This window comes from Mirounga angustirostris, unplaced genomic scaffold (assembly GCF_029215605.1).
Source record: "Mirounga angustirostris isolate CCGP_5_RB_7025 unplaced genomic scaffold, mMirAng1.0.hap1 SCAF_10, whole genome shotgun sequence".
NCBI lineage: Eukaryota > Metazoa > Chordata > Mammalia > Carnivora > Phocidae > Mirounga > Mirounga angustirostris.
The window spans coordinates 9439946-9460626 of record NW_026991718.1 but is presented as its reverse complement, the minus strand read 5'-3'; the positions used below and the strand labels follow the sequence as shown (position 1 = coordinate 9460626).

At 56.4% G+C, this 20681-nt stretch overlaps 1 protein-coding gene across 1 annotated transcript in view; it reads left to right on the top strand.

Moving 5' to 3' along the window:
* Window positions 1-6544, top strand: part of COLEC11 (collectin subfamily member 11) — a 29129-nt gene extending 22585 nt beyond the window's left edge. Inside the window, exons 4-6 of the mRNA XM_054509553.2 lie at window positions 1370-1423; window positions 5392-5487; window positions 5646-6544. Of these exons, the coding sequence (XP_054365528.1) occupies window positions 1370-1423; window positions 5392-5487; window positions 5646-6037 (542 nt within the window). The 3' untranslated portion in view covers window positions 6038-6544. The remainder of the gene's footprint in view (window positions 1-1369; window positions 1424-5391; window positions 5488-5645) is intronic.
* Window positions 6545-20681: the final 14137 nt, after the last annotated feature.

Below are 20681 nucleotides of genomic sequence, written 5' to 3'. Positions count from 1 at the left end.
TATGCGTGGTACAAAGAGGGGCAGCCGTGCTCCACAAAGGCTTTGCGAAAGTGTGGGAAAATAGTCATAACACGAAGCTTGCCGTTTTAACTATTTTCAAGTGTACAAGTTAGTGGCATTAAGTACATTGGCAGCGTTGAGCAGCCAACTCATTTCCAGACCATTTTCATTCCCCTGAGAGGACCTCTGTCCTGGTCCCTCCCTCAGCCATGGTCACCCCTCATCTAATTCCCGTCTCCACGAAGCGGCGTATTCTAGGTCGTTCACGGATGTCTGACTTATTTCACTTAGCGGCATGTGTTCCAGGAGGCTCATCTCCTGCCTTCTTAAGGCTGAATCGTGGCTCCACCGCATTTTATTGATTCACGCATCCGTCGGGAGAGATTTGGGCTGTTGCCCCCTTTAGCTGTTGTGGAGAGTGCAATGCATGTTGGCCTCCGGTAGGGACGTGTGGGCCTCTCATGTGCTCTGGGCGAGTGTCGGCGGATCGCCGAGTGCCAGCGTGCCAGCAAGCCCCTCATTTGGCTTACTTTGCCTGACCTGCTTCCGGGGACCCGGTCAGGCTGACCTTCCAGTCAGTTCCAAGCCCCGAGGCCCATGAGGGAGTCACAGGGATGGTGTGGACGGACCGGCAGGCTCTCTCCCTCCCCGCGTGGATGGCAGGCAGTGGAATCCAGAGGGAGGAGCGCTACTCCTTCCCCGTCCCACGCCGGCTGGGATGCTCAGGTTGACTCGCGGGGAGAAAGATCGCACTGCAGGAATATTCATGTGCCTTTAATAGATTTGTTGTCTAAATTTAGAGCAGCCAGAAAGCATTGTTGGCACGACTGTGTCCACCGCCTTTGGTTTACCAGCTGGGAGGCCGGTGTGGCAGGGCGGCTGCATGGCGTGTCCTGTCTACGGGGGGCCGCGTCTCAGGCCAGGCGGGAGCCCAGGTGTTGCACTGGGGGGAGGCTGCCCCCAGCTCCACCCCAGTGCCAGCATCACCGTTTCCCGGCCATCAGGAGGGCAAGAACTGGAGTCAGATTTAGCTGTTACTGACCCGGGGGTTAAGGGTTCATGACAGAATATCTACAGACTGTTCTATGACACATCCAGGATTTTTCAGACCCGACTTAAAGAAGGGTCGTCGGGTCATCTCTCAGATCTCGTGATAGGAGTCTATTCCACATCACATCGATAGAGCCTGAAAAATTAATTACCTGTAGAACACAAGTCCCTGTATTCACAGCAAAGAGGGGGTCTGCAGGAAACTCTAGGACATTACACAGGGAAGAAATAACATTGTGAACCTTGGCAATTTTAACCTCTCGTGACGTGTCCCATCTCTGCTTGACCTTGCTTTGACCATCTTCCTCTCCCTTTCCAGGTGAAAAAGGAGATTCTGGTGACATAGGACCCCCTGGCCCTAATGGAGAACCAGGTATGGCATAGAGGGTGCAAGGGCTTTTAAAACACGTGATAAAAATTGCACTTTGCCCTGGTTTTACTGAGAGATAATTGACATACATTACTGGAAAGGTTTAAGCTGTACAGCACAATGGTTTGATTTACAGATACCATGGAATGATCACCACCATAGGTTCAGCTAACACCCATCTTCTCCTATAGACACAACAAAAAGAAAAGAAAGAAGAGAAAAGGAAAAAAAATTATCCTTGCAATGAGAACTCCAAGGACTTGCTCTCTTACCAGCTTCTCTGTGTGTCCTGCAGAGGGTTAGCTGTGGTCCTCACGTTGTGCATCACATCCCTGGTGGGCATTTACCTCTGCACCTGCTGACCCCCTTCGTCCCACTCCCTTCCCCCGCTACACATGGAAGTGAGATCGTGTGGAGTTTGTCCTTCTCTGCCTGCCTCGCTTCACCTAGCAATAATGCCTTCAGGGTCCATCCATGTTCACACAAATGACAGGGTTTCCTGGGGCTCCTGGGTGGCTCAGTGCATTAAGCGTCTGCCTTCGGCTCAGGTCATGATCTCAGGGTCCTGGGATTGAGCCTTGCGTCGGGCTCTTTGATCAGTGGGGAGCCTGCTTCTCCCTCTGCCTGCCGCTCCCCCCGCTTGTGCTCTCTCTCTCTCATTCTCTTGTGCTCTCACTCTCAAATGAATAAATAAAATCTTAAAACAAATGACAGGGTTTCCTAATTGTTCACAGCTGAATAGCACTCCATTGTGTACATGTCACAACTCCTCAATCCATTCCTCCGTGGATGGACACGTAGGTTGTTGGCTGGTTTTTGTTCCTCTCTGTAACAGTCTTGAAGTGCTTGCATTTCTTACGAAGCTTTTAACACAGAAGAGCCAAGCGGGAAGCATCACACTCTGTGATTTCAAGTTATACCATAAATCGACAGGACTTGAACCGTGCACATTGGCATAAAGACAGTCCCACGGACCATGGGGGCAGAACCAAGAGCCCGGAAATAAACCCAGGCACATACGGTCAACTAACATTTAATAAGGGAGCCAAGAACCCTCAATGGAGAAAAGACAACCTCTTCAATAAATGGCCCTGGGAAAACAGGACAGTCACACGGAAAAGAATGAAACTGGACCCCCATCTTACACTGCTCACAAAAATTAACTAGAAATGGACTAAAGACTTAAATGTAGGACCTGAGACCCACGAAACTCCTATAAGAAAACAGGAATGAAGCTCCCTGATGTGGGTCTTGGTCATGCGTTTTTGGATATGACACCTAAAGCACAAGCAATAAAAAGAAAAGTAAGCAGGTGGGACCACATCAAACTAAAAGAGCTTCTGCACAGCAGAGGAAACCACCAACAGAGTGAAAAAATACTGGCAAACCATACATTTGATAAGGGATGGATCCAAAACCTGTAAGGAGCTCATACAACTCAATAGCAAAACGAACAACCTAATTTAAAAAATGGGCAAAGTACCTGAATAGACATTTTTCTAAGGAAGACATATGAAAGGTCAACAGATACACAAAAGGACACTCAACATCTCTAGTCATCAGGGAAATGCAAATCAAAACCACAATGAGATGTCACCTCATACCTGTCAGAATGGCTGTTACCAAAAGACAAGAGCTAACAGATGTTGGCGGGGATGCGGAGAAAGGGGACCCTCGTGCACTGTTGGTGGGAATGCAAGCTGGTGCGGCCACTCTGGAAAACAGTATGGAGGGTCCTCAGAAAGTTAAAAATAGAACTAGCATGTGACCCAGCGATCCCACTTCTGGGAATATATCCAAAGGAAACGAACACTAACTCAAAGAGATACCTGCACCCCCGTGTTCACAGCAGCACTATTTAGAATAATCAAGACATGGGGAAAATTGCACTTGAGAAAAAACTGTAAATCATGAAATAAAACTGCAGTGGTCTGAAAACAGAGTATGTATGACTGGCATCCTCTTTCCTTGTCTGTCACATCCTCTGGTAGACGATTTCAATATTCCATTTCCTTCTACCTGAGTATTTTCACGTCCTTCTTGGGACTGTAGTGCTCGCCGACTTTAAGGATTGGCTCAGATATACGTGTCCCCAAGCATGCATTCCTCATTTCTAAGTACTTCCCCCTTCCTCTGACCACCAAACTTCTCGGAAAGCACGTCTGTACTTTCTTGTTCCGGAGCTCCTTGTAGCTGGCTCCCTGCAGCCTGACGCCCGGGAAGGTCACCCGGGACCCAGCCGCTCAGTGAACGTGGCCAGCTTCCTGGTGCTGGTGACAGTGACCTCTCGGCCCACTGTCCCACGGCCGCGGCCCCCTCTTCGTGGAGCTCGTCTGCTGCCTTTCATCCTCCGCGAGGCTCCCCCAGCTGCATGTCCGCCGCGGCCCCCGTAGTCCAGCCCCACCTGTCCCCTTGCCTGGCGCATGTCCACCATGTCCTGCTGCCCACGTTGGTCCAACCACCTCTTGGCTCACGTGGCGTTTCCCACGCGGGTTTTGTCCTCTGTCCCACGCTACCCACATTGTCCCACACTGTTCCACGCTGTCCCTGCTGTCCTTCATGGTCCCATGCGTCTGCACAGCTGTCCTGTGTCCTGTCCCTGCACCAGCACCTCGTTCAGGCTCTCGTGACCTCTCGTGAGCTTGCCGTCAGGCCCTGGGGGCGCAGGTGGGGGGTCCTGGAGCCGAACCGGCTTCCCAGTGGTTGGGTCCTGACGGTCCCTTCCAGACCGCCGTGTGTGTGGGCACGTTCCGGCATCCACTATGCTGAATCAGCCTGTCTTTCTCTGTCTCACACATGCTGTGTCTCCATTTGCTGGCATTCATCCTGAGTGTGACATTCAGAGAGAAGCCCTCGAGAGAGCTCGGAGCTTGGAAACTGGGGAAGAAAGAGATGTCTGAGTCAAAAGCCCTTGGCTGAAGGGCTCTGTCAGTACTGTGGAGAGGAGGAGGAACGTGGTCACGGGACAGATGGCAGCGCCTCCCGCCGCCACCTTGGACACGGCCGGTCCTGCAGGGAGGAGGACCTGGTGGTGTGTGGGGCCGGCCCGGAGGCCAGGGGACAGTTTGAAAGGACACGGAGGAACAAGCCCACCACTTGTCACTGCAGAGAGCAATCCAGAAAGCCTGGACAGCCTCAGGGGGCGTGGACGCGACACTGGTCTCAGATGAACTCCACTGCAGAACCACCCCCTGGCCCCAAGCGTCGCTGGGGCCGCCGAGTGTGGACCGGATCTGCGCGTGGAAGTGAGGGCGTTCTGGACTCTGGGTGGTGGAGGAGGGCTCAGATTCTGGAAGATGGGCCCAGTCTTCTGTGGGGGAGGTTCAGTCTGGAAGTGCGGCTGGAGCTCAGCACCGACCGTGGGGTTTTGCAGGGGGAGAGGCAGGTCCTGCACGCGGGCTCTCGGTAGGGTCTGTGCAGGGCAGATGTGCTCTGGTCCTGGGGGAGGTGATGGGTTGGCAGTGGCCGGGTCCCCCTGCTGCAGTGGGGACCGGGGGGGGTGTGTTGACAAGTGGAGCTCCCCACGGGAGGCAGCTCGGGGGTCCCGAAAGGCCCAGGACCCCTGACCTGGGGTGACATGGCTGGCAGAGCTGTGAGAGGGACCCTCATGCTGCGGGGCCCCCACTGTCCCCAGATGTTCTGGCTTCTCTGCGTCCGCACGTCACTGTCCCGAGCCCCGTCGTCCTCTGAGATGCTGCCACGACTCCGCCCTCCACCCCGTCTCCCCTGCACCTCCCCTCTTCCTTCCCACCCACGCAGAGCCCTATGTGAAAACAGGTCGGTCCTGGGGCCGCCCTGTTGACGTCCCTCCGCTGCTTCTCCTTGCCTTCGGGATGAAGCCCGGAATCCGCGTCCCAGCCTTGAAGGCCCACGGGGTCCGCTTGCCGGCTCAGCTTTCTGTCTGGGTGGGGGCTGCTCTCCGGAGTGCCGCCCCCGGTGGCGTCTTCTAACGCGGGGGCCGGTCTCCACAGGCATCCCGTGTGAGTGCAGCCAGCTGAGGAAGGCCATCGGCGAGATGGACAACCAGGTCACCCAGCTGACGACGGAGCTAAAATTCATCAAGAATGGTACGTTCTCAGGGTTTCCCTGTCCCCCCCCGACCCCCGAGGCAGAGGGGCTCGGCCGGCGTGTGGCGCCCGCGGTCCGGGCCTCGCGTGGGTGCTGCGCACCGAGCATGATTACGGAAACGCGAGTGCTCACTTTCCAGCACTGCCCCCCCCCGCAGCTGTCGCCGGCGTGCGCGAGACGGACAGTAAGATCTACCTGCTCGTGAAGGAGGAGAAGAGGTACGTGGACGCGCAGCTGTCCTGCCAGGGCCGCGGGGGCACGCTGGGCATGCCCAAGGACGAGGCCGCCAACGGCCTGATGGCCGCCTACATCACGCAGGCCGGCCTGGCCCGCGTCTTCATCGGCATCAACGACCTGGAGAGGGAGGGCACGTTCGTGTACTCGGACCGCTCCCCCATGCAGACCTTCAACAAGTGGCGCAGCGGCGAGCCCAACAACGCCTACGACGAGGAGGACTGCGTGGAGATGGTGGCCTCGGGCGGCTGGAACGACGTGGCCTGCCACGTCACCATGCACTTCCTGTGCGAGTTCGACAAGGAGCACGTGTGAGCGGGCGGCCTCGGGGTGACCGGCCCCCCGCGCCCCGGGCCGCCCCTGCCACCTGCGCGGGCGGCCTCCCGCCGGGCCGCGTTCCTGGGCCGCCGACGGCGGCGGCGGGCGCTCGGGAGGAGAGACAGCGTTTCCGGGCGTGACTGCCGAAGAAGCCAGGTTTTGCCACTCGTCCGGTAGCCACATGCTCATTAGGGAGTTCTTAGTCAGAGTCGCGCTTGCCTTTGTCCAAACTATAGAATAAAAGCTTGAAATGTGGCTGGAGTCGAGTACAAACAATGGTAGCGGGGGCTTCAGGGACCATCTCCCTTTTAATTTCTGCGTGAGAAGAACCCACGTCACTTTGGCCAATGCTTCTGTAAATTACATTAAAACGCACGTTCCTCTTCACTGTTGTGTGAGTAGGGACATTTTGCTCGGGGCAGGCGCAGATCGCCCGGGCGTCTCGTGACGGCAACGTTAAGGATCTCACGGTTCCCGTGGATCTGGACTTCCTTTGGGCTCAGCCGGACCCCCTTCTGCACTAGTGACCACCAGTGGTGGTCGTGGCGGGGTCCGGCTCCGTGCCACGGGGGACTCTCCCCGGGGCAGCTCCCGGCATGGCGGCTGTGTGGGAGCCGAGAGCCACACCTGACCTGGGAGGTGGGGCGCCGTCCCGTCACAAAGGCTTTCTGTTCACGAGGGGTGACCCACCGGGTCCCGCGCACGCTCAGGGAGGGGACGACGTCACAGGGTCGGACACCGGGAGGCAAGTCCGGAAGCTGCCGCCACGTCACCTGTGGTTCTTTTCCTTTCTGTGCATCAGATTCCCCAGTAAACACCAAGCTTCTTCTTGTTCAAGGAATACAGCGCATAGGCACGTGCAAGAGCCTTCCAGCTGGGGTCGTGGGGGCAGGAAGGGACTGTTGGGGGCAGTTCTTCAAGGGCTGCTCATGTGGCTCATGTCTTGTGAGTGAGGCCCTGGCTGCCCCAGGTTCCGGACCATGTTTTTAAGGATGTGGTGCAGCTGACTGCCGTGGACGACAATAGTGTCTCTCCCCAGGTCGCCCCTCTGGACAAAAGGGCAGGTCTGCTTAGAGCCTCCGAGACCACGGGCAGGCGCAGTCACCGTCTGGCAGGGGAAGGTGATGACCCCCTCCAGGGGGAGAGGCGGCACACTTCCCGCCCACTCCAGAGGGCTTGGGTTCCTTGAGCTCGAGGGTCCTACCCTGGAACCCCATGCTGCACACACAGGTGTTCCCTGGTCCTCTTCACGTGCCCTGCGGATGCCCTGCCGGAGCCCCCACTGCCGCCCACGGGGGGCAGGAAGATGTGGGGCGGCCTGGCACTCCCCAAGCACCGCCCGGGGGTCCGCCCCTCACCACACAGATGCCTCCCTTGCGCCCAGGGGCCGATCTGGTCTGTGGGGGCCTGTGGCTGTGGCTGGGCAGCGCCCGGCAGGAGGGGCCTGGAGCCGAGGGTGCACAGCCTCACGGCCATCGCCTCTGCCCCAGCGACGTCTTCCCAGCGCCCCGCACAGAGCCCCTGCTCTTTCAGTCTGAGGTGGGACAGGCATGCACCTGCCTCCCCCTGGGCTCTTCTGGCTCGTGTGCAGTCCTGGGGGAGCCCTGGCCCCCTCGGGGTCTCCCTTCCCTCACTTGGAGGCGAGGGGGTGGAGGGCAACACCTCCGTGCTCTCATGTGGCCTCCAAGTCTGGAGACGTTGTGGGGAGCTCGGCCGGCCCAGCCCCTCCTGTCGCCTCCTGCACTCAGCTGTCCTCTGAGGAGACACACTGGCCTTTTGCTCACGCTCTTCTCCAGGACTAGAATCCTTTCAAAGCCAATCTGATAGGATATCGACCATTGGGCACAAAGGCCGACCATTGCCCCTAATTTAATTCCCGACTTCTCAAGAAGGGGCCTGTTGTGCAGACGGCAGAGTCTGATCCGCAGCGGGGAGGCGGCCTGGTTGAGGAGAGAGCTGGGATTCATGAGGTGCCGCACTGAGGCGTGACCAAGGAGCTGGTGCACTTGTTTTGTTCAGAGCCCTTGGTGGAGCGTGGGCGGAGACGGATGAGCGGAGCCCAGCCTGGGGCTGCCGGCTGTTAGGGGGGCGGGGTGGGGGGGGCCGGATCCGTGGGTCCACACTGCCATCCAGCGGCGGGAGGAGGACGTGTGTCTGCAGCAAGGAACGTGGGGAGTCGCCTCGACAGATGCTGGGGGGAGTTCTTTAGGATGGTGTGTGTGTGTGCGTGTGCGTTTGGGGGGAGGGGAGAGGAGGGGGAGCAGTTAGAGGCAGAGGGGGAGAGATGCTGCAGAACAAAGGGCAGCAGGCAGGCAGGGAGGGAAAGAAGGAGGGGCTCTGGCCCCCAGACCCAGGGGCGCCGTGCCCTTCAGAAAACCCTCAGCCATGTGATTCCTCCTCCTCAGCCCGAGCGCGTCCCCAGGGCGGTGGTGGCCATCTAGAGCGGATAAACAAAAGGCCAGTCAGGGGAAGGACTGGTGGTTCTGAGTGTCAGAGGAAGAGAAGCTCTAGGAAGGGGAAGGGATTAATCTCTGGTCCCAGCATCCCTGCACAAAGCTCGGTCCAGGCTGGGGACAGGGAAGAAGACACGGGGGTGTTTCCGCGGGGCAGACTCGGGCCCCTGACGGGTGTTGTGAGATGGCCCATCATTCTTCTCCCGGGGGCAGCATCGTGTCCTGTTCTGCCTCACTCAGACTTGAGCAGGCTCTCGCTGTCTGCCCATGCCAGCCGGCTACCCCTGGGGACTATTTGGGCAGTGTGCCCACCTTGCTTCCTTGGGGGACTGGGTGGCAGGCGAGGATCGAGGGACCGTCACCAGGCACTTTAATCCAGCAGATCCGAACCAAGGGTGGGAGGTGTTTCTTAGCCATAAGCAAGAAAATCCGAGTCTGGCTAATTTAAGCAGAAAGGGGATTTGTTGAAAGGTTTTTGGGAGTTCACGGGAATTTTGGAAAGACTGGAGAGCCATGGGGGGCCATGTGGAAGGGAACAGAACCCATAAATCATGCTGCAGATGGGCCCGCTGGGTCCCTCTGTGCCTGGCAGCTGCCGCGGCTCTTGCCATACAAGTTGGCTGTGGTCACTGGGTTGGTTCCTCACTGGCTCGCCTCCAGAGTCTAGAGGGGCGGCTCTGTTTGGGTACCTAGTGTTCTGGGGCCATTTTGTGCATCTGCACAGGTTGTGCACTGCACAAATCCAGAAGCACCATTTCATAGAACTACCACACATGGTGGTGGTGTGTGTCTGTGCCCGAGCTATGAGGGAGGCTGGGAAAGCACACAGTTTTCAGTGTCTCTGGTGGGAGGAATACGGCTTTCCAAGGATGAGCATATACCAAACGTACCGTATCGGTTAGTTTTTGCTGTGTACCCATTAACCGTGATTCTAGGGGTCAGCAACTTGGGCTGGGACCAGGTGGACGGTTCTTCTGGTCACGGCTGGGCTCACGTGTCTCCCGGCACCTGCTGGAGGGGCTGGGGTGGCTGGTCTGGGGCACCTCGGCTGTCAGGCTGTGATTCTCATCTTCAAGTGACCGGCCCGAGTGTGTTCGCAAGGTGGCAGTTCCAGAAAGGAAGAGTGGGCACACAATGGCTCCCGAGGCCTACGCATTGAGCAGGGACAACGTGGCTCTGCCCCTTCTACGGCTAAGTAAGTGCTAAAGTGAGTCCAGATTCAAGGGCCACGCGTGGTGTGAGGAGCACAGGGATGTGGAGGATTGTGGCCACGTTTGCAATCTGCCACCCACAGGAAAAAGGGCAGATGTGGCCGAAAATGAGTATAGAGGTCCATCCTGCCAGCACGGGGTTTGGCACGTGTAAACAGGAGGAAGGAGCCCCCAAGGGGACCACCAAGCTGCAGGCTGTGTCTGTTCCTTTATCTCTGTCCCTGAAGGTGCAGCAGGCCCTGCGAGCGGGGGTGGGGCCCGCCGCTCAAAAATCTCCTCGGGGCCTGGGAGGAGGTTGGGGCACAAGGTGGGTCGCAAAGGCAGAAGTTTCTAGCATCACCGTGGGGCTCACGTGCAACAGGCTGCTCCTGGCGATGCTGTCCTGGCAAGGCCGTCAGGCCATGCTGGGGGCGCTGAGCCCAGCCCCGGTGACCCCGAGGGCCCGCGCACCTGCTTTCATCCACTGACACCGACCGCACGGAGGCAGCACCCCGATGCGGGGCGAGCCCGTGTCTCCAGTCTCGCTGTCTCTGGGCCACCCTCATCCCCAACCTTTCTCGCCCTCGTCATTCCCCAGCAGGCTCCCTCGCCGGGATTGGCCATCCACTGCTGTGTAACAAACGACCCTACAATTCAGCAGCTCAGATGTTCTCCCGCAAAGCTTCTGGGGCTCAGGAACGGGGAGGGCAGCTGAGCTAGCTGGGGGGTTCTGGCCCCGGGCTCTTCTGGGGCTGCAGTCAAGGTGCCCGCGGCTGGCTCTCAACTCCAGCCTCCGGGTAAAGGGTCTGCTGTCGCCCCTCCCACGGCCCCGACAGGCTCCTCTGTGGCTCGGGGCTCCGGGACCACCACTCTGCTTGCTCTGGTTTTCCTCCTCCCTCCCCAGAGCACCTAGAAGCACGTGCACAATGGTGGAAGGGCTCTGTGTCCACGCCCAGCATGTGGCATCGAGCACGTGAAATTCAATGAGACAGAGGACGTAAATTTTAAATTTCATTTAACTTTTATTACATTAATTTAAATTTTATTTTCATTTATTATTATTTTTTTATTTATTTGAGGGAGAAAGAAAGAGAGAGTGCAAGAGAGAGCACAAGCAGGGGGATCAGCAGAGGGGGAGAGAGAGAAGCAGACTCCTTCGCTGAGCAGGGAGTCCGACATGGGGCTCGAACCCAGGACTTCGAGATCATGACCTGAGCTGAAGGCAGATACTTTACTGACTGGGCCATCCAGGCATCCCTTAACTTAAACTTTAGATACGATTTTAAGTAGCTAGTGGCTGGACAGTGTGGCTTGCAGAACCTTGTTCTCCAGGTGTGGTCCCGGACCTGCCACTCGGCATCACCTTGCTGCGTGTAGAGGTCCAGACTCCTGGCGCCTCTCAGATCTGCAGTCAGGACCCGCACGTTAGCAGGCTCTCCGGGGCTCGGATGCACATCACACTTGGGGAGCTGGGCTCCAGGTGCGGACAGGTGGCTCAGGCAGCCTTCGCTAGCCCCTGAGCATCCCTCTCGGCTGTTCTCCATGCCGGGGCCTAGACTTGGGTCATGGGTGAAGGGAACATCAGGACAGGGTCACAGGGTCACTTCTGTTAATTTAATAAGGCACCACCTGTTATGTACAAAGGCACAGATGTGGCTTGTGTTCTTAAGAATCCCTCTGGAAGGCTGGACGGACGTGTCAGCACAGACCTGAGGACGTGGAGCCAGCCAGAGGCCGGGGAGGTCCCTGGAGGTGGCCTGCTTCCCATCCGGTTTGGTTTCATCAGGGAGAGCTGGGGTGCAGGAGGGGAGAGGGGCAGGCCAAGGCTGGTGAAGAGACCAAGGACGATGACAGACTGTCACCCCACACTACCCACCCTCCAGGCCTCCCAGGCCGCGTGCTCGGGGCCACCTGGACGCGCCGAGCTCCTGCTCCCATTCAGCTGCTCATGACTCAAGGACCTTGGGTAGATCTCTACCTCCTGAGCCTCAGTTTCTCCATCTGTGGACCAGGACACGACCGCTGGGGGGGGGGGTGACAGTGCCATCAGCTAAACACCACGCATGCTGGGGCTGCTGCGCTGTTCCCACCCCACTGAGAGCTCTTTCTCCGGACCGTGGGCTCCGAGGCAGGACCTGCGCCTGCTGCACGCCACGAGGAGTAGCCCCTCTCATCAAGGTCCACGGAGTCCTTTAAATCATGTGAAAACTCGGGGTGCATCTGCATCTTCCCGGGGCGGAGGGTTCTTTCCCCAGAGGCTGTCTTCTCTAGAACCATTGCTGGGTGTGCAGAATAAATGCATTTCCCGGAGGCTCCTGGACACGAGACTGGGTGGGACGGCTGGAGGTGAGGTGGGGATTTCAGGCTCAGGCTAGTGGGGATGGTGGGGGTGGCTTTTGTGGGAAAGACCAGGCCCGGCTGTGGGCCCCCAGCAAGGCTGTTGCAGAGACTCCCTTGGATTCTCCAGGGAGGGGCCGCTCCACCATCGTCGCGCCCCCTCTCCCCACAGCCCTTGTGACATCACAGAGGCATGGCCAATCTCTGGAAAGTTCTGTATTGCTACGTGAGGCCCTTATGAACTCTGTCCTGGCTGGCACGCGAGCACCATGGGACCTTGGCTGGCTTGTGCGGAGCAAGAAATCCAGTCTTAAACACTGAACTTGGGGTTCCTGGGTGAGGTTGGGTGCTGTTTATACATAACTTCCTATTTTAAAGCTGTCCTTGCCGAAAGAACAGGTAGCGGAGAGACTCGGAGCGCAATGAGCCTCTGACAGTGTTGAGAGGCAAGGACCGGGCCCAGCGGCGTCTGTGGACTGCAGGGTGTGCGTGGGGCCGGCCTGACGCCGGTGGTGTTTCCAGAGCCCATGGCCCGTGAGCTGCCGGGCTGGGCCCTGCTCTCCCCCCGGCGCTCCGCTCCCCCCTCCTGCCCCTCCACGCCACTCTGTGAGTCGTGTGACTTTGGTCTTCACCCAGTGCCGGCAGAGCTAGGCCTGGCGGTGAAAGAAGCTTGTGTCCACAGCAGAACCGCACTCAGAGCCAGGCCCGAGCGCGTGCGGCTGCTTACGGCTCGCCGGCCACACCAATCGCTGCTTAAACTCCCTCTAGTTTTGTCCTGAACGTGAATAAACTTCTTTTGTCTCACAAAAACCTCATACTTTTAGCCAAAGGCTTCACTAGGAGTCCCCGCCGGTGACGGCAGTTGCCGAGGATCGCCGAGAGTCTGCTCCCACGACGGTGACTCCTGTGGGCATAGCCTGGCCTGCTGGTCGACCCTCCCACAGTCCTGCACTCACCCTGGGCGTCTTTTCTTATTTTAAGGCAAATCCCAAAGGGAACAATAAAGCATGAACGGTGCTCGAGAGTATGAAAGGTGCGGCGGGACACGTTCGGGGTTTGTGGTTCAGGAGAGAAACTTAGACACAGACCGCGAGGTCCACCCAGGGTGGGGTGTGTGGTCAGGCCTGCGCAGTGCTCTGGAACCCACGTGGGAGGGGTCCCCTCTTTCCTTCGGCACATTTAAAAAAAGTATTTTTTAATTTTAGTTCCAGTAAAGTTAACATACAGTGTTGTATTAGTTTCAGGTGCACAATGCAGGGATTCAACGCCTCCGTACATCCCCCGCTGCTCCTCACAGCAGGTGCCTCCTTCATCCCTGTCACCTGTTTCCTCCTCCCCCATCCCTCACCCCTCTGGTGACGTCAGTGTGTTCTATACGTCAAGAGTCTGTTTCTTGGTTTGTCTCTCTCTCTTTTCCCTTTGCTCGTTTGTTTTGTTTCTTAAATTCCACGTGAATGAAATCATACGGTATTTGTCTTTCTCTGACCAACTTATTTCACTTAGTATCATACTCTTTGGGTCTATCCATGTCATTGCAAATGGCAAGATTTCATTCTCTTTTATGGGCGAGTAGTAGTCCACTGTGTATACTCACCACGTCTTCTTTATCTTTATTCATGAGTCGAGGGACACCGGGGCTGCGTCCATGTCTTGGATACTGTAAGTAATGCAGCTCTAAACATCCTGGGGAGTGAGTGTTTCTGTATCCTCTGGGTGAATCCCCAGCAGTGTGAGGGCTGGCTTGTAGGCTCGTTCTATTTTCTTTCTCACATTTCTATCCTGAGGCTGAGAGACTTTTCATACCACGGCCTTCGAGGCTGTCTGGAAAACACACATAACACATTATGCAGCTCCTAGGGAAACAGTGAAGACAGTGCTGGTTTCTTCGTAGTTAATAAAGGGGTGGGGCTGTGGCTTCACCCCAAGTCTCGTTTGAAACGTGTCCCCTCCCCTTTCGTTACTGTGTGACGCTGGGCAAGCACCCTGCCTCTCTGGGCTTTTCTGCAACTCTCCGGCTGGCATGAGGAAGGCAGGAGAACAGGTGTGAAGATGCGGGGTTGGGGCTTAAAGACATCCGCTGTCTTCTGTACGCCCTGTCTCGCACTGTTACACTTATTTTAGGGAAATCGTGGCAGGAACACAACTGCAACCCGACCCAGACCTTGAGTTGGCAGACAAGCCTCGAGCCGACCAGTGGGGGTGGGGCCTGGGCTCGAACTGCGGGGAGGCCAGGGCAGCCTCAGAGCGGCCAGCCGGGCATTTGCGGGGTTAGGGGCTGGCTGTTCCCAGACAGACAGGTCGGCCTGGGGTCCCCGGGTGCACCTCTCTGTGTCTCTGAAAACGGGCACAGCTCATCCTGGCCTCGAGGATCCGATGGGCTTTGCCGTCTCTCCCAGAAGCTGAGAACTCTCTGCATCTCTCTTGCCTCTTTGGTGATGGTCGCTTCTCAGTTGTGAAGTTTGAACGAACAAATGAGGATTTGTGTTAGTGGTGTTGTCACATATTCTCAGTGTCTAACCACAGTTCGTTATCTTACGGTCTGTAGGTCAGCAGTCCAGCTGGGCTCGGCTGATTTCTCTGCTTGGGTTTCTGTGGTCAAAGTACCCGCTGGCTGGGCCTGGCTCTCAGGAGGCTCTGGGGAGGGGCGGCTGGATCTGCTTCTGTGGTTGTAGGACTGAGGTTCCTGCTTCCTTGCCGGTGTGAGATGGTCCTTGCCTGTGGGCCTCCGTGGGGGCACGCAGGGGCCTCCTCTCTCTTGGAGCATGATTCAAACCTTTGATTCTTTCTGACTCCCGTTCTGCCTGTGGTTCTTATGCTTCCAGCCAGAGAAAGGTCTCTGCTTTGACGGTCTCCTGTGAGCAGACCGGACCCACCTGGATTACCCAGAATTACCTCCCTGTCTTGGGATCATAATCACATCTGCAAACTCCCCCTTGCTGTGTGATGTCACATGGTCACAGGGCCAGGCATGAGGGAGCCGAAGAGACGGTTTGCCTTGTTGGTGCTTCCCTGCATTGATGAGAGGTCGCTGAAGAGTTCTAAGACCATGACTGAACATCGACCGTTGTGTCTAAATTAATAAAAAGGGATATTAAGACAATGGTGCTCCCCTACAACATGCACCGTTGGCTAGAACCTTCTCCAGCAATGGAAATCTGTCTTCTGTGCTATTCGGTGCAGTGGTTACCGGACACGCCTGCCTTCTGAGCATGGAAAATGTGGCTGGTGTGACCAAGAAACTGAGTTCTATATTTCATTGGATTTAAACCGGCATATACAACGCGTGGCAAACGGTTCCCATCTTAGTGCAACCATAAAGCACCCGGCCAGTGTTATGCCTTTTTTTTTTTTTTAAAGATTTTATTTATTTATTCATGAGAGACAGAGAGAGAGACAGAGGCAGAGGGAGAAGCAGGCTCCCCCTGGAGCAGGGAGCCCGATGCGGGACTCGATCCCAGGACCCTGGGATCATGACCTGAGCTGAAGGCAGACGCTTAACTGACTGAGCCACCCAGGCGTCCCCAGTGTTATGCCTTTTGCACACTTAGGACCTGGTACTGATGGTCTCTGCGACCTCCAGGCCTGACCTTGTGCACAGTAGTGGGGAGGGGTGTGCACAGGGGTGGAGCAAATCGTTGCTGGATTTTACCTGGACCCCCCCCCCACCTCTGTGACACCGTATAGGGGTTTCATGCTCCTTGCAGATTTATCTCCTGTGGTGCTTCTGCGGTGTTTTACAAAGGTCTGTTGTTTTTCCTTTATCTTAGTGAAACACATGTAAATGGCCTGCAGCAGGCTTCTAGCTGCAAATGGAGCTTTAGCAACAGAAGGATGAAGTGTCTAAGTGACTGAATCTTGGGGGCAGCGGGGCAGGTCCCTTGACAGAAGCGGGGGAGCTCGCTGGCTGGGGGGACGCCAGGGCGTGGGGGTGGCGGGAAGGCTGAGGCAGGAGCCTGCGGAGAAATCTCTGCCCCAAACCGAATTCACTTCTGCCAATGAAAACAGACATGTCCGAACACTAGGCTTCATTTGGAAAAACGGACATCGGCCTCGAAAATGTCCACCTGGTTTTTCGGAGCTCTTCAGTGAATGCACATGCATTTTAAGGGGCTCGAGGAAAGCGTGTTGATCCAGTTGGCGGGGCAGGCTGTATGGCCTCCCCCTGTATGACCACAGAGGCCGGGGCCGGAAAGGTCCTACCTCACCACAGCTTCGGCCACAGAGGGCACTGTGACCTTGACTAATGCTTTCTCGAGAGGAGCTTCTCATTTATTTATTTGCCCAATGGAACCATTCATTTGCAGAAGGGAGCTTTTTTTTTTTTTTTCCCCCTAAGAAGTGCTGAAGTGACTGATTGTCTAAGTTGAGTGTCAGGATTCGGGGTTGGGAGCATGGATCCCTTGGAAAAACATGTAAAATGCCTGCCTGTCTGGCTCTTTCCCCCACAAACCAGCAGCCTCTGGTCCACGCAGGTCATTCGAGGCACATCGAAGAAAAAGATCAAAGAGCAAGGATGAAAGGAGCACCCCCTACCTGCTGCTCTCTGGCCAGCAGGGAGGCAGGATGACAAGACCCCCAAAGCCCCTGCCCCGCGTTGCCATGACACCTTGCTTTTTCCGTCAAACTGGGTAGCTGGGAGAGGGGCGTTAAGTTGTTGACTTTGGCAAAATGTTAGCATGCTCTGTCCTGGTGCATATCGAGCTCGCTGCAACTGCCAGGAAAAAATATGGAGCCTTTTCAAAAGAATGACCAGGTAAATAAAATGTTTTGTGATTATTTAAGAAAATTAAATATGCGACAAGGCTTTGTCGAGCACCCATGGCTGGCCGGGCACCGTGTGGTTTTGTCTGGGACTCAGGACAGTTCCTAGCCTGTTGTTGTCGGGGGAAAGCCTGGAGAGACCCACAGGCGTGGCCAGGCGGCCATCTGTGCCGGGCCTGCACCTGGCGGGCTGGCCCCGAGCTCTGCGGTTCTGAGCCCGGGTGCCGGCCGCTGGAGAGGCTGGCCGAGCCTGAGCCGGGACCCAGCAAACTTGCAGAGCGCGCTCCACGCAGAAGCCCTGTGGTGCCAGGCTGTGCGTACGGTGTGTGTCTGCCTCCTGGCTCAGTGTCAGTAGTGGGGAATTGCGTGGCGGTGGAGAGGTGAGCTCTGCGCTCCCCGCACAGTCAAGGAAAGCTCTCTGTGACGGACGGTTCTGTGCGCGCACTGTCCCCCACGGAAGCCACATGTGGCCACGGAGCCCTCGAAGGGTGGCTAGTCCAAGGAGAAACTGCCCTGTTAATTTTATTACATGTATTTCATTATAATTACATTATACAATTAAATTATTAGGTGTATTAAATGGCCACGCAAGGCCAGTGGCTTCTAGGTCGGACAGTGCAGGTGCAGACGGATGTCGTCCTCCAGCTCTGTGGGTCCTGCAGCCCCATCTGCCTGCGTGTCTCCCCTGCCCCTCCTTCTCCTCAAGCCCCGGCTCAGGAGTCCGCCCCCACAGGGAACCCCTGGGCCCCCGAGGGTCCTGGAGCGCTGTGAGGACATCACTGCCGTCTTGATCACCAGCACTGCCTGCTGCTGTGTCCGCGTCCTGCCCTCCGCCGTCAGCCCCGGGAGCAGGTGTAACCGCAGCGCCTGGCTCAGGGCCTGCAGGTCACAGGACCACACACGGTTACGGAATGAGCTCACCCACCCGTCTGTCACCCCCCACGAGCAAGCACTGTGCTACGGTACTGTGTATGGTGCAGACGGGAGGGGCCTGGGCCTGCCCTCAAGACACTAGTGCTCCACCAGGGAGACAGACGTGGAAGTCAAGGCAAGGACAGGTGCCGGGGGGCGCATCTCCTCCGGCCGGGGCAGCCGAGTGGGGGGTGCTGGGGAAGGCTGTCCAGGTGAGGTCTTCCAGGGGGAGAGGGAGCCGGCTGGGCGAAGGCGCGAGGGCCGTTTCGGTCGGGATGCTGGGCGGAGGGGGGAGCACCACATGCTCTGTCGGTTTAGTGTTTCTGGAAGTCATCAGCTGGGGTTTGGGGAGCATGAGCCTCGGGAGGTTGGAAAGGCCCCGTGTGCCTTTTGAGGGCTTCTTCCAAGGAGCCGGTGAAGGGTCGGGACAGGTGAGGGACTCCTATGCGTCCGCTCGCCTGAGCTTTGACCTGACGCATTTGTGGGGGGCAGGTCAACCCCCGCACAGCAGGGACTCCCCTACACTCTGCCTTCCAAACAGCCTGCGGCTACAAAGCAGCAAGGTCTTCCCCGGACCTTTGAGGTCCAGGGCTGGGGTCAGAGACCAGGTGTTTCACTGGAGGCAAATTATACTCAGAGACTGAGACTGTCCTCACCAATAATTTATTTAACACAGGTTCACTGTGGAAATTGTAATTTCTGATAATAATATTTCACAAGCCAAGAGCATACAGGATAATGTCTCCTAATGAACACATCCTGAACCAATGATAGGTTAATTACACTATTGTTCCGGGCAAGGGGCAGATGAGAGAAAGTAAGTCCAGGTTTAGGTGAGGCGTCCTTTTCTATGAGGCTGTTCTTTGTAGAGTCAGTCCTTCCAACCAAAAGCTAGGGGCCCCTACCAGTGTGGGTCCCTGTAGCTGGTGGGCAACGGCGTGGTGTTGGCAGGCAAGGCGGGGTTAGTATCCCGGGCCGTTGTGGGGCTCGCACCCCGCCCACGAGGAGGAGCCTCGCCAACGCAGGGGCAGAGGTCCCTTTTCCCCCGGAGACTGCTGCCGGGTGAACCACTGCCGACCGGGAGGAGCCGGAGGGCTGCCGCGGGAGCAGGGGTCTAGTTCTCCGGAGCGCTCCTGAGATCAGCCAACGCTCGGGTAAGTCCTCCTCGGATTCTCGACGTTTGAGGTCTAAGGGTCGGCGCCGTGACGCCGCTGAGCCTGTCAGCTGTCGAGCCGCTGAGTGCTTACTGACACCAGGTGTCGGCGACGAGGCCCTGTCACAGCTTCCTGCACGCACACACATTCACCCTGAGATGAACACCTCGCTCATGTCGTAAACACGTGGGCTTGAAATGGTCACAGAGCAGCCAGCCGCCACCATCCGGGCATGGTGTCCCCTCCCGCCTGCAGCGTCCCTGGGTCCTGGGAGACGTAGGGGTGGCTGCAGCCTGTTTTGCTCAGAAAATCCATTTTACACCTGTTTTCCTGGTGTGATTAGCAGCAACCCCCTCACTCTCAAAAGTGTCCAGCTTTCGGTTGGTAAGTGACCAGGCCAACCTTCCAGCAGCGCATCCTTCGGTGAGCCGGCCAAACCACGGGTGGCCATCGCTCTGCTTGTGAGACAATCACAAAGCCCCGTGTCCTCCATTCTTGGAAGGGAGAGCTGCTGTATTTTCTTGCGAAGCGTAAGAAGTTAGCACCTCCGCATCCAGATGGTGAAGGGGGTGAATGGAAGGAAGGATGGAGGAGGCAGGTGGTGAAGTCTAGACATTTAAAAAGCACACATTGTGGGTTAATTCCTATCGTCCCTCTCCCCCTGGCAATTCCACGTTCCTTTTTACTGCATCTTGTAATGTTTCACCAGGGAATGGAATAAAATGGTTTTTAATTTATGGTTATTTCATCTTGACTTCTTTCTTCATTTGTCTAGATTTTATTTGCAACGGATGACTTTTTTGCTCCGGCGGAAAACCTTATAAAGGTATTGTACATCAGCATTCTGCAACGTGGAGTGCTGAGGCAGAACCATCTGTGCAGTTAAAATCCACTGGGGTGCTGGGGATGGGAGTCCTGGAATGTGTGCCAGTGAATTAGCATGTTAGAACAGTAGAAACCAGCTCCAGCTCATGCTAAGACACGCTGGAGACAGACGGGCACCTGACACAGGGATTTGGGACTGCACTGCTTTATGGGGAAATTACTGAGATCCTCGTATTTTGTCCTCTGTCTAACGTGGAGTTCGTGATCTGTAAACTGTGCAGGGAAGAAAACTGGCACACATCTCGAAAGTCTGGAAAATGTTATCATAATTATAAAAGTGTAGGACATACTTACTAAAAACTGAACAGAAAGCCCAGAAAATGCTGACAAATAGAGGGAAGAAGGGAGCCTCAGCTAGAATCCGGCAACCTTGTCACACCAGCTGTGGGGTGTGAATTCTTGCGAGTGGGCGGACAAGCACAGTTGTGCACAGCGTTCACGCCCACGCACACCGAGTGTGACTGCAGCCAGAGTGTCTGCCCGCTGGCCAGCATGCTGTACTCCGCCGTGAGCCTCCGCCGTGCTCACTGGCCCTCCGGTCAGTCTTCCTGGGCGGGAGCTAGCCAGGTCTAGAGCATGTTAAGGGCATCTTGTCGATTATATGAACTTACTCCTCAGAGAAAATGATAATAAAATGAGGAACAGAGATGTTGATTTACTTGTTCTAGGTCACACAGCTAATAGAGGTCAAAGCTCTGATCATTTTGCCATATGTCTTTCTATAGGAAATTTAAATGCATACACGCCTCGGCCTAGCTGTTCCACAGATTGATATTACTTGCATAAATAGGCAAAGATATGTAGAAAATAGTCATTCCGGTGTTGTCCGGATGGGAGAAAACCAACTAAATGTCCACTGATGGGGAACTGGTTAAAGAGCCCATGATATGAGCTTCCAGATGTGGAATACTACGTGGCCACTAAAAAGAATGAGCTAGCGCTCTCCACG